Source organism: Panthera uncia, chromosome C2, assembly GCF_023721935.1.
Source record: "Panthera uncia isolate 11264 chromosome C2, Puncia_PCG_1.0, whole genome shotgun sequence".
NCBI classification, from domain to species: domain Eukaryota; kingdom Metazoa; phylum Chordata; class Mammalia; order Carnivora; family Felidae; genus Panthera; species Panthera uncia.
In genome coordinates this window covers 10,205,540-10,219,335 of record NC_064810.1, presented here as the reverse complement: position 1 = coordinate 10,219,335, position 13,796 = coordinate 10,205,540, and the positions used below count along the sequence as shown (strand labels likewise).

General features: G+C 49.4%; 1 protein-coding gene across 1 annotated transcript in view; it reads left to right on the top strand.

Moving 5' to 3' along the window:
- The window catches only part of CLIC6 (chloride intracellular channel 6), a 43,322-nt gene extending 38,764 nt beyond the window's left edge, over window positions 1-4,558 (top strand). The window contains exon 6 of the mRNA XM_049629257.1: window positions 4,143-4,558. Within this exon, the coding sequence (XP_049485214.1) occupies window positions 4,143-4,304 (162 nt within the window). The 3' untranslated portion in view covers window positions 4,305-4,558. The remainder of the gene's footprint in view (window positions 1-4,142) is intronic.
- The last annotated feature ends 9,238 nt before the right edge of the window (window positions 4,559-13,796 follow it).

Sequence of the window (13,796 nt, the reverse complement as noted above, 5' to 3'; positions counted from 1 at the left end):
GTGAGTTCGAGCCCCGCGTGGGGCTCTGTGCTGGTGGCTTGGAGCCTGGAGCCTGTTTCAGATTCTGCGTCTCCCTCTCTCTCTGCCCCTACCCCGCTCGTGCTCTGTCTTTCTCTCTCTCTCTCAAAAATAAATAAACATAAAAAAAAGAAGTGCTAACTCCAGTAGATCTGCCTCATTAAAAGACGATTAATAACCAGAAAGAATCCAAGTGGGACCTCTATGTGGATAGAGATGATCAAGAGGGAGGGGGAAAAAAGAAAGAGAAGGCACAGAAAAAGGAAAAGGCACGTGAGAAACACATTTCTGATGAAGCACTGCTCCAGTAGATGAGAATACATTCGAGTCAGATACTTCCCTGTGGCCTCTGAGACATGAAAAAGAACATGGATCTTTCGAGAAGAAGCTCAGAGACAGGAACAAGATATCAAAAAATATATATAATATCACAGAGGACATGAAAATCATGAAAAAAACCCCAAACACTTAAAGACAAATGAAGTAACTTCAGGGGCACTTGGGTGGCTCTGTCAGTTAAGTGTCCGACTTCAGCTCAGGTCATGATCTCGAGGTCCGTGAGTTCGAGCCCCGCGTCAGGCTCTGTGCTGACCGCTCGGAGCCTGGAGTCTGCTTCAGATTCTGTGTCTCCCTCCCTCTCTCTTTGCTCCTCCCCTGCTTGCACTCTGTCTCTCTCTGTCTCTCAAAAATAAATAAATGTTAAAAAAATTTTAAAAAATAGCTTCAGAAATAAGGTACATTACATGTAGCAAGACATAGAACAAGACATTGCAGAAATTCGTCAGGGGTCTGGAAGGTAAGCCCTAGAACAGTTTCCAAAATTGAATGGACAAGCACAGGGATAAAAATGCTCAGCAATTTCCCAGATGTATATAATCAGGAGCCAGAGAACAGGAAAGGGGGAAAAAAAAAAAGAAAAGGAAAGGAAAGAAAAGAAAAGAAGAAGGGAAAATTTATTTTGAACTAAAGGATGATCTGAACCTTCAGTTTAAACAACATGCCATGTTTGGAAAAATATAGTCCAGAATAATCAACACACGATGACATACCTGATAAATTACTGAACTTTAGGGGTCAGATAGGACACTCTGGGTGTCCAGACCATAATAATAATAATAATAATAGCAGTAATATTAGTAATAAATAGTAAAGCCATCTCCAGGGGGAAGAAATTCAGACTTGCCTCTTATGTCTTGATGACCACATTAAAACCAGAAAACAGTGGTTTAATAGTTACAGAGACTTAAAGGAAAGAATGCATGATGTAAGAATTTCCTATCCAGGTACACTGTTTTTAGCTGGGCTTCTGGTCTTAACAAATTAAGTACTCCTGGGCTGTTTTTTTTTTCTTTTTAAAATAAAGTTTCTTTATGATGAATATAGTAATAAAATGATACTGAAAGAACGAACCCCAGAACAGAGAAGGTGGGTGGTATAAAAGGGTTGGTGATAAACATAGAACCTATTTAAATCCAAAGACAGAACTAAGACCAAACAATGTTATAATAGTTACAGAACAGAATCAGAACATAGTAAACTTGGATGTTTTTACAACCAATGGAAGGGAGATAAGGAAGAAGAAATAGGAAAAACTTTAGTTGTACTAATTTCCTTATTTGTCATAATCAGGAGTAAGTAGATATCATCTAAACTTGACAAGTCAAGAAATAGAGAATCTCTGTTATTTAAAGCTATGTAGGGAGAGAGACAGAGTACAAGTCGGGGAGGGGCAGAGAGAGAGGAAGACAAAGAATCTGAAGCAGGTTCCAGGCTCTGAGCTGTCAGCATAGAGCCTGATGTGGGGCTTGAACTCATTAAAAAAAAAAAATCGATAAAGTTATATAGGAAACCACAGGAAGAGTTAAAACAGACCATAAGCTTCGAAGTTGCCAGAAAAAGAAACATACACAAACACAGAAATAAACACAAAAAGACAGAAAACAAAGTATTAAATTCAGGAAATGTACCATAAAAAGAAGATCACTTCTATAGGAGGCAGACACTTAAAAAACTTGCTCAGAGGGGCGCCTGGGTGGCTCAGTCGGTTAAGCGTCCGACTTCAGCTCAGGTCATGATCTCACAGTTCGTGAGTTCGAGCCCCGCGTCAGGCTCTGTGCTGACAGCTCAGAGCCTGGATCCTGCATCTCCTTCTCTCTCTGCCCCTCCGCCACTTGTGCTCTGTCTCTCTCTATCAAAAATAAATGTAAAAAAATTAAAAAAAAAAAACTTTCTCAGAAATGTTAAAAATTAGGAGCGCCTGGGTGGCTCAGTCGGTTAAGCTTCTGTCTCCGGGCTTTGGCTCAGGTCGTGATCTCACAGTTCATGAGATGCAGCCCGGCATCAGGCTCTGTGCTGGCAGCGTGGAGCCTGCTTGGGATTCTCTCTCTCCCTCTCTCTCTGCCCCTCCCCCGTGTGTGTGTGTGTGTGTGTGTGCATGCTCCCTCTCTCTCTCTCTCAAAATAAGCAAATAAACGTTAAAAAACTGTTAAACTAAAAAAAAATAGGCAAAGATAAACCAGGAATAATAAATAAAATAATACGTAAAAGGAATTCTTTTTAAATAGATTTTTTTTAATGTTTATTTTTGACAGAGAGAGAGAGAGAGAGAGAGAGAGAGGGAGCATGAGCGGGGGGAGGGGCAGAGAGAGAGGGAGGCACAGAATCCGAAGCAGGCTCCAGGTTCTGAGCTGTCAGCACAGGGCCCAACACGAGGCTCGAACTCACAGATCACAAGATCATGAGCTGAGCCGAAGTCGGACGCTCAACCGACTGAGCCACCCAGGCGCCCCAAGGAATTCTTAACGTTAATATCCCTAAAGTTGAAGTGAAGCAAGATATTAAACAATTGAGGAGGGTTTCTGACAGGCATCTGGTCTTGTTTTGCTGCATCAGTGGCTTCTAGCCTGCAAAATCTGCATAATCAGGTCCCAAGGTCTTCTAATTTGTGTGAAGTCCCATGTTCAGTTCATCCACACATCCCAGAAACCAATGCAACAGGAGGCAAGGCAGCAGAACAGGCCTTTGTGGCTCTGGGTTCCTGTTCGGGGATGAATTGCACTGCCTCCCCCACCCCCATTCATATGTTGAAGTCTGAATCCCCAGCACCTCAGGACATAACCTTATTTGGAAATGGTCTCTTCGGAGATGTAATTTGTTCAGATGAGGTCATAGTGGAGTAGAGTGGGACCCCTATCCAATAGGACTGGTGTCCTTATAAAAAAAAAAGGGGGTAATTTGGACACAGAGACTCACAGAGGGAAAAACTACCAGAAGCTGGGGAGAGAAGAGACCTTTCCCTAGAACTTCCGGAGGGAATGTGTCCTGTTGACTCCTTGATTTTGGAGTTCTGGCCTCCAGGAGCGTGAGAGAAGAAGCTTCTGTTGTTCTAAGCCACCCAGGTTGTAGTACTTTGTCACAGTGGCCCCGGTTAACTGATAGCGTCTCCCACAGTATCACCCTCCTGTGTGGCGAATTCCCCAATGGGGCCCCTGGAGCCAGAGGAAGCATCCCCCACTGTTGTGGTTCCCATGATGCTCACTCTCAATTGCCCTGTCGTCACATCTACCATTTCCGGGAGGACAAGGATTTGTGTCCATTTGTTGACAATGAGGTGATCTGTTCGGTGACAGAATGATGGAAATCTGCAGAAATAATATGCACAGATATCTGGGATTTCAGGAGGTGAGGCTCAGCAAGTAGGAAAAAGAGAGCATTTCACGGTGATCCCGGCACAACCTAAAGGGAAGATCTTCACGAATCTTTAGGCACCAAATAACACAGCAAGCAGAACACACAAAGTCAAAACTGCCAGCAACACGAGGAGAAGTCCACCAGAGGAGAGACCGAATTCATACCAGTGGATCCCAATTCATCTGGGATAAATGGGTGGGCGGGGCTGTGTGGAGTCGCTGTTTTGAGCCCAGTACTTTCATGAGCTTCCCCATCCCCCGTATGCCCTATGCAAGGTTGACGTGTAATTTGGGGTAACCCGACTGGCTTTAGGAAGAATGCGTCAGGACTCGAGAAAGCGAATACATCACACACCTCAAAAGAATGGATTGTCCGATCTGATGGCCTACGCTAGTGGGTTTTTCCTTTGCTGATTATTTCCTCTTGATTTTCAGATCGTGGCCAAGAGATACAGAGATTTTGAATTTCCTTCTGAAATGACTGGCATCTGGAGATACTTGAACAATGCTTATGCCAGGGACGAGTTCATGAATACGTGTCCAGCCGACCAGGAGATTGAACGTGCATATTCAGATGTTGCAAAAAGAATGAAGTGAAGCTAGAGTGTTTTCTGTCTTATTTCTCAGTGGTACGAGCTAGGCTGTGATGAGAATGTATTCTTTGTGGGGCGCCTGGGTGGCTCAGTCGGTTGAGCGTCCGACTTCGGCTCAGGTCACGATCTCACGGTTCGCGGGTCGGGCTCCGTGCTGACCGCTCGGAGCCTGGAGCCTGCTTCGGATTCTGTGTCTCCCCCTCTCTCTGCTCCTCCCCCTCTCACTCTCTGTCGGTCTCTCTCTCAAAAATAAACATTTACAAAAATTTAAAAAAAAAAAGAATGTATTCTTTGTGAGTGGTCTTTTGTTTTCCTTCCAATAGCCGTCGTGCCCATATTTTAATAACACCATATCGTAGTGAGATCCACTCAACCCAGATGATACATGGCCTGGTGACTTGTCAACTCACTTGTGTATCTGAATAATACCAGTATGTATTGTGACACATACCAGTTGTCCAGTTGACATTAACTTACTTCTTTGGCATTCGTGGACACTGTAACCCACGATGTTGGGGCATGTGATTTTGAGTTTCCAGTTTCTTTTAAGTTTTTTTTTTTTTTAACGTTTATTTATTTTTGAGACAGAGAGAGACAGAGCATGAACAGGGGAGGGGCAGAGAGAGGGGGAGACACAGAATCTGAAACAGGTTTCAGGCTCTGAGCCGTCAGCACAGAGCCCGACGCGGGGCTCAAACTCACGGACCGTGAGATCATGACCTGAGCTGAAGTCGGCCGCTTAACCGACCGAGCCACCCAGGCGCCCCTTGAGTTTCCAGTTTCAAAGCAAATTAGATTTGGGTTCAATTCCTCCTTCAACAGTTAAAAAATTGGTCTGTCCCTGATAGTTTTCATAGTCATATACAGCTTGTTTCTCTCCCCCAAAATAGGAGTTTAAGTTTCTTCAGAATGAAAAGATTGTTTTTGTAGTCACACGATGATACATGCCTATTTTAATATTTTAAAATGATGTCAGAGAGTCTAAGGAAGAAAAACCATCGCCTAAAATTTCACTCCACCTAAATAACTGCTAATAACTTGTTGGTGAACCTCTTCCCGTTTATTAGTCTCTCACAGACACTCGCACGGCATACGACTCCACTCATATGAACTTGGTGGCGGGACATGTTAGTAATGCCTTGATGATCATCCATAGGGGACCTGAGACACACAAAAAGGTTCGGCACTGAAGGGCTGCTGGAGGATGCTTGCGAACAGGTTCCACAGGTGGAGAATTGGAGTCCAGAGACCTGCAAGGACCCACAGGGACCAGTAGGGACCGGGAGCCGTGGGGCGTCCCTTCTCTGCCTTGTTTCCGCCCTGGTGATGCCAGCTGCCTCTGGGTTCAGGGCAGGCAGGAGAGGAGAGGGCCAATCATGTGTCTTTGGTTCCAGTTTCCTTTCTGATACCTTCTCTCGCTCCCCCCACCCCACTCAGGAGACCCCCCGACTCATGAGATGCAGCTCACAGCTGCACCTTGGAGAATCCTCCTGCCCTGGGATGAAGTGTGGGCCAAACACGCTTCGATTCCTTCCAAGGGTCGCCCTGTCTCAGACCCAACCCCGGGCTTCTTCGGCAGTGATGCGGTGTGGGGCTGGCCTGGTCGTCGTTGCTTCTCTGCCCTTTACGGTGGCATTTTGACGTCGGGCAGGGAAACTCCAGAAAGGCTGGATTCGTGGTGACTACTCTTGGGCAGTTCTGGTAACTGGTCAAGTTGGGGAGGAAGTGGAAACTATCGGCTCAAAGAGTGCTCTGGTGTATCTGTGGCTTCCCTGCCACCGTCCCCTGCAGCCAGCCTTCCACCTGCCGTGCGTGTGGGCTGGGCTGCCTGGCTCCACCTGAAGGCGAGGAGACAACACAGCAGATTCTGTACAGATACTCCTCAAGAACCCTTTGGGTCTGAGCATTCGCGACCGGACTGTGTTCCTTTGACGTTTATATACACTTTACAGAAATCCCCTTGTCCAGTTGGCTGTAGCATTTGGTTGATGCTGAGTGCTCAATTTTCTTTTTAAGTAAACATTTGTTCTCTGGGCACTTTTACATGAAACCAAGATCTTTGATCTTTTTTTGCTTTGCCTGCCTCACTTAGATGTCAAGAAACAAAATGGACAGGGACGGCTTCCTTTAAAACGACGAGAGCAATGTCAAACCAGAGATTTGGTTGGTAATGAAATTAGAAATAATCTGCATTTGTACTGTGAGCCACAAAGGCATTTTAATGGAGACTTACAGAGGTCAGAAAAGACACGTGTGACCCGACCTTGTCCAGGTGGCCACAGACGAGGTCCTCAGACTGTTTTAGGTTTCACTGTGGTTGTAGGAAAGTGGGTAGTCCCTGGCCAGCACCCACTCCTCTTTCCTACCTCCATGGCCCGTTCACAGGCCCCTAAGAGGCTATTCCTTTGTGGGGAAGGTGAGAAATATTCCAGGGCTGTTCGCTGGCTTAAAGTCTTTATCACAATGTCGGTTCTGAAACAAAATACGTTTGTTTTTCAAAACATACCGTACAGAATGCAACTAAGGGCACTCAGTGAATGAATCCCCGCTTTGAGGCTTCCTGAGAAGTTTCTTCATGACATCTACTCCCCGTCTCTTCCTCCCCCTCCCCTCCGTAATGGGTTCCCCGATGTACTCCCGGGCGAGTGGACAAGGACAGTGGCCATCAGAGACTGGCCGGGGATTACCCACTACTCAGCTAACCTGCTGGGCTCTGTCCCCGGCAAAGCCGTCCTTCCAGTTGGCTAACGCTTGTGAACCTGAGTCAGGCTCCTTTCTGAAGCCCCAACCTTCTACGACTAAATACTTTACGTCCACCTGCTAGAGACCTGGGAAGCTGTTAAATCTTCCGTATTCCCTCAGGACCCGGGATCATCATACCAGGAGGAGAGTAATGGTCATTGCTCAGGACATTCCTTGGTTTTGTAAAAGGGTGTTCAAATAGCATTGAGGTTTGTGTTTGCTTGCTTGCTTTTCCCTTATCTGGCATTAAGTGCTAACAAGTTCAACATGGCACTAACCTCTTCCCTGTGAGGAGCTTTGAAGCAGGGGTGATGTTTAAAAAACCCAAATTCCAAACAGCAGCAGACACAGGGTCCTAAATCTGCCCTCGATACCTCTGACACGTCTGAATAATCATTCAATCTCTCTGGAGTCTTGCTCTTCTTATCTGGAAAATGGGAACGATAGCTCACGGTCAAGGAGAAATAGGTGTACTTAGAAGTTCTCCGCGAAAGCTGTAATGCAGCTGGCTGCAGACGCCTAATTTTTTCCTGTATTTGCTCTTATATGGGTCCTGTCAAAATGGACAGGTTTCTAGGACCTTGGACTTTTCTCCAGGAGGGGCAGGCAGTTATGCCCTGACCTCCTGCTTCCGGGTAAGGAAGCCCCCTCCCCACCCCCCAACTCCCCGTGGGATGGTGGCCACTAACTGCTCAGCTGTCCCCTTTGGTAAGTCACTGTGGGCTGGTCCAGATACCTTGGGAACCGGATGGACTCCACAGTGGGCTGATGGCTCCATCGGACCCTTCCCATCTGGCCCCGAGACACAGTTTTCAGTTGTGTGACATGTGCTTGAGGCCCTGAGTCGTGGAAAAGCAGGTAAATCAATGTGAGCGGTGCTCAAACCACAGCCGGAGGTCCACCCAGGCCCCGTTGTCCTCATTCTCACCACTAGGTGGCGTTTCCTTTCATGCCCGGAAGTGGGCAGGGGGCGGGGGTCTCATCCCAACTCGGGCTTCAGGCAGGTACCAGCTGGGTTGACCCACATCCTCCCCCCCCCCCGCCCCCACCCTGGTCTGATGCAGATTCAGCTTCAGGACATCATACCCAGTCCAGCCTTCCTGGGGTCATTCAAGGGCAGCCCACCCATCAAAGGGGCTTTCCAGGGCCAGAGAAGCAAAGCATAAAATGCTCCTGATGGTCTCTGCCCAGCTTCCAGAAGGTCCACACCCAAGTTGGGCTGTATTTTCTGATGCGCTGCAGGATGTCTGTGGTGGGGCTTCTGCTCTCTCCTGCGGCTTTCTGTCCAACCACAGAAAGTGCTCTCGAGGACAAGAGGCTCCTGGTCAAGACTACCTCAAACACAACTCAGCCACTTCCTGTTTGTGAAACCAGATGGGGGTGGGGTGGGCACTGCCTCATGGTGCTTCAGGAGCCAAGGCCCCTTGGGCCCCTCCTTGGCCTCTTCCTCTCCAAGCCCACGAGCCCGGTGCTCCCTCCTGGAGCCCAACACGCTGACGGCTCAGAGATGCATGAGGGTTTCATAGAAGAGACAAGTCCCTAGGATCATGAGAAACCTTGCGGCGTCTGAGATTTCCGCTTCCTCTCCTCACCAGCCCTGGCTCTCGGGCCGGCACACCTCCCTGAACGGCCTTGTGGTCTGCTCACAGCCCTGGGCTTGGAAGGAGGGGGCCGTGGTCGGTGGGGGCAGGCACTGTCTCACCTCCATGCCCGGGCTGTGTCCCCACAAACCTCCCTTCGGTTACTCGCCCGCACCCAAGGATGGAGGGCCTGTGCCTTGGGCTGGGGCCAAGGGCTGGGGCAAAGTCTGATATCCTACTTAGTTGTTCCCCAATCAGTTGTCAAGCACTCAATAAATCCATCCATTGATTTCTCCGTAAAACTATATCAAAAAGCAACCAGGGAGCCTGGACGTGGCTCCCACCGACTGGCCCCCAGTCCTCAGACTTGCCAAGCGACCTGGGGCTCAGCTGCCGTGCTGCCTGAGAACGGGAAAACCCCGATGACCGTTTCGCGACGTGGTGCTCAGCCTCGACCCTCTCCGAGGTGCTTTGCACTGTTTTGCATCCTGGGGTGCTGACTTCTTGGAAGTGCTCCTTAGTAAAGGAAGGCCGTCGGACAGCCTGTGGTCAGACCGGAAGGCACCTTCCTTGCAACCGCACGAAGTGGACCAGGAAGGATTTTATCCACAGCCTTCTGCTCAGAAAAAATGAAAGAGCCGAAAGGGAGGCACACCTTGGATTTTTCCAGAAGAGGACTCACAGGAAGAAGATTAGGTGGAGGAAGGGGAAGAAGGGAAAGGAGGAAGAGGGAAGGCAGGGAGGGGTGAGGGACTCCCCGCAGGGGTGGAGGTGACTGTGGCTCACACCACAGGTATGTCAGTACTTTCTGGTGCCTGAGGGGTCTTTCAGGAAGCCCAAGAAGTAGACACAGCTACAAATTGCCTGGTGTTGAGGTTTGTGAACGGCAGGCGTGGGCTCCCGAGGCGCTGGACGGCTTGTGAGCTCTGGGCAGTGCCGGTTGCCAGGCCCTCTCTGGTCACGTGATGTGCCAGAGTTTTTGAAATGTATGCACGCGGTGGTCTTCTTAAACACGTGCACCCACTTTCCCAATGGTGTGGACTGGAGTAAAAGAAGCAAAAAAACCCAGAAGTTATCTTAACAAGGGTTTTTGCCTCTTGACGTTTCAGTCTGTCCGAGGCTGAGGTGTTGAGGCCTGGTCCTATCACGGGGTTCCCTCTCCTCGTCATCTTGGGTTCGACCAAGTTCGGAGCCAAGAGGAAGGAGAAAATGGGTTAGGGAGGCATCTAAGGTTGGAAAGGAGACGGGACGGCGGGCCTGGTCTTGCCTCCATCGGAATCTTTCCATTTCTATTTCGTCTTATTTTCTGTATGTATGTATGTATGCATGTGTGTGTGTGTGTGTGTGTGTGTGTGTGTGTGTTTCGTGTAGTTCACAAATGAGTCACTAGTCCCGAAAGAATATTCTTTGAAAGAAAGCATGAGGGTCATCTGGCAGTGCTTTGGATGTTGGATGGGCCTCCAGTGTGTACTTTGGGATTTTTTGCTAGCTTAGGCAGGGGGAAAGAAGAATTTGTTGTATCGAGTATGATCCTGGAATGAGTAGGAAAAAAGATGACAAAGAAGTGAAAAGAAGTGTTTCTTGCTTTTATTTCAGTATTTTAAATGTATTTTAAAGTTTTTTACTTACTGAGAGAGAGACAGAGAAAGAGAGAGAGAGGGAGAGAGAGGGGGAGGGGCAGAAAGAGAGGGAGAGAGAGAATCCCAAGCAGGCTCTGTGCCGTCAGCACAGAGCCCAATGCAGGGCTTAAACTCATAAACCATTGACATCGTGACCTGAACCCAAACCAAGAGTCGGATGCATAAGCGACTGAGCCACCCAGGCACCCCACTTCTTGCTTTTAAAAAATGTGTGGTTACAATGAGAAAAGAGAATGGTGGCCAGAAAGATGCCTAAGAACATGTACAATGGAGACCAATCAGGCAAGTGGGCACTTCGATGTTTACAAGGTTGCTGAGGGGATGTTGCCACAAATGAAATAAGAGAAGTGATAGAGCACATTCATGTAGCATTCACGGTTTGCAAAGCCTGCACAAGCGTATGCGGTCCCCTGGGCCCTGGGTGTACATTGCGACGCAGTGAGGGGACGGCCATCTTGCCTCATGGGCCTGGAGGAGCCTTACTTGCTTCTTTCTCATGAAAGGAGGGTGCAGACCACCGCAGAGACCCTGTTCTGTCGACTTCAGGGCCTCGTACCGTCTAGAGGGAGCGGGACATTCCGGTCAGAGAACTGGCAGCTTCCAGTTCGGAGATGGCAGTGAATGGAGGGGAGGGAATGGCTAACCCTTTGCCTGCTCCAAGTAAGCCGTTGGGCTAGATTGGTGGGTTTTCAATCTTGACTTCATGTTAGCATCCTCTGGGTAGCTTTAAAAATGATCGCCGTGCAAGCCACACCTCCGACCAGTCGAATTGGAATCTTTGGGGCTGGGTTTGGACACTGGTGTTTCCAAAATCTTCCCAGGTAATTCTCTTGTGCCTCCGGTGTCTGGATATTCTTTGAGTTATTTCCAAGCCCAAAGTCTCTAATTTCTGGGTCTGGGTTACGAGTCCTGGTAGGGGTGGGTCGGGGAGGGGAGTGATGGAGGGGTTGCACCTACAGTCTATCTCTACTCTCAGGGCAGCTGGTTGAACTAGCCTTGAACATACATATAACACGACTATACCAACTTGAATAGTGTCCCTCCCGATGCGTGCCCACTCAGAGTCTCAGAGCGTGGCCTTATTTGGAAAGAGGGTCTTGGCAGATGTAATTAGTAAAATTAAGATGAGGCCTTATTGGATTTGGGTGTCTTATTGGATCTGGGTGGACCCCAAACCTAATATGACTGGTGCCTTTATAAGAACAGAAGACGCCGAGACGTACAGACACGGAGGGAAGGGGCCACGTAAAGGTGGAGGCAGAGACAGAAGTGGTGTAGCCACCAGCCACGGGCTGACCAGGCTTGTCTGCAGCCAGCAGAAGCCGGAAGAGGCAAGGAAGGGTCCTCCCCTAGAACTTTCAGAGGGAGCACGTTTCTGCCAACACCTCAATTGCAGACTTCTGGCCTCCAGAACAGCCGGGGAATTCGTTTCTGTTGTCTAAGGCCCCTGACTCCGGGGTACTCTGTTACTGCGGCCCCGGGAAGCTTTACCCAGTGAGGTCTGGATCTTGGAGTGACCGGGCCATTTCATCCTTACTTAGTTCCTGGGGATTCCGGAGCTGACAGCACAGGCAGGGGGAGGCAAGTCGGCCCAGGGGAGCCGGCTTTGTGCTTCCGGGGCAAGGACGGCGAGGTACAGACTGAGCCAGGGTCTGTCTGCTTGAGGGCTGATTTAACCAATGGGCAGCTCTTGGGTCATTTTGTGCTAGAGGAAAGGTGACCGGACGGGAAATGGTTGAGAGCCCTGCGGGCTGGTCCTGCGCCCGCTGCTTCTGACTGGGGTGGGGGCTTGGGAGAGGCAGCCAACCTTCCGGGGCCTCAGTTTCCTCCTCTGGCCAACGCAGGGATCCGATGGTGGGTAATCCCATGAAGTTGCCCACCGATGAGTTGTAAACCATGAGCCAGCGAGGCAGTTAAGCGCCAGTAGCCACAATGCTTGGGGACGGGGCCTCCCCGCACAGACGAGCAGCCCTTGCCCCAGGTCTGGTTCTAAGCTCAGGCCTGTTTAGCTGCCTGCGTTAGTGATTACGGATAGATGTTTTGTTTTCTGGTTAGAGTCACTTGCCCCATTTAGGAATATCTCTGCAGCCTGTGACTACACTAGAGATATCTAGTCACCTGGTCATTTAATATGAAGGATGGTAACCCCCCACAAAGGGGTCTAATGAGCTACTTTTTCTCAGAACGCCTTCTACGGCGTCGACCGGACTTTCTCTAACCCAAAGGTGCCAGGCGTAGCGACGTTGGGAGGCCTTCTCAGTACCCGCTCCCCCATCCGTGCAGCAGCCTGCTTTGAACATTCACCTCGACGGGGAAAAGCGGGCCCAGAAAATATGGATACGGAGAAGCGGCGGGGAAAACGTCGGGCGCATTTTCTCTCTGCAATTCTAGGGCGATGTACGGGTTTTCTCTGCCACCAGCAGATGACCTCAAACTTAGCAGCTTAACACGGCACATGGTTGCTGACTCGTGGCAGTCCCACAGCATGGCAGAGCTGGGCTCTTTGCTCAGGGTCTCACAGGCTGCAGTCAAGGTGTCAGGCAGGCCTGTGATTCTTATCTGAGGCCCGGGGGCCCATTTCTAAAGTCACTGGTCGTTAGCGGAATTCAGATCCTTGCGGTTGTGAGACTGAGGCCTTCCTCTTTGAGAGACCATCCATCACTGCCCCCTACGTAGTTCTCTCCTTAATGTGGCCCTTTGCTTCTGCCAGGTCAGCAGAAGAATGTCTCTGCTGCCTGAGAACTCTCTGACTTCTTTTAACTCTGACCTTTAGTCCCTCACTCATCTGATGAAGTCAGGTCCGTGCAGGATAATGTCCTTCAGGAAAGTTGACAGAGCAAGGCCTCTAATAACACATGCAAACTCCCTTCATCTTTGCCATATGATGTAGCCTACTCAGATGAATGACACTCCACCTGTGTTCACGGGTCCTGTCCGTCCCCCCAACCCCCCGCCCAAGGGTGGGGGAATTATGCGAGGCGTGCACACTGGGGTCTAGGGATCCTGGGGGCTGTCTTAGGATTCTCCCGTCACTGATGACTTGGAGAATCTGTAATGGCCTTTCCAGAAGAAGTCTGCCGCCCAGTACCCAGCCCACGGGTTGAGGTCAGCTGAGAAGGTATTGTACACGTCTCAGATGGCCCCAGGCCTCACCAGAGCACCAAACGTCTGCTGCATATGTTCTTGGCAGGCTTCCCTGATATCCTTCTACTCCTAATCCTCAGGCTCAAACACCCATGGATCGAGAACGTATGGCGCTCCCATGAAGTCCGCTGACTCGATTTCCAGGTTCCTCTGACAAAGCAGGAATCTGTTGACCTTTAAGTCCTGGCACCAAATGTACCTATTTACCCAGGCTTTTGCCAAAGGGTGGGGAGAGAGGGTGAAGGAAGGATTCTTTGCAGTTGGTCAATACTGTGCTTTGTTTTTATTTTGCTCCATGGTGCACAGGTGGCCAAGTGTCCCACGTACAAGGCAGAAGGATTTCTCCTCCTTGGCCTTCCCTGCGTTCAGCCCTGAAGCAAGTTGTAAAGA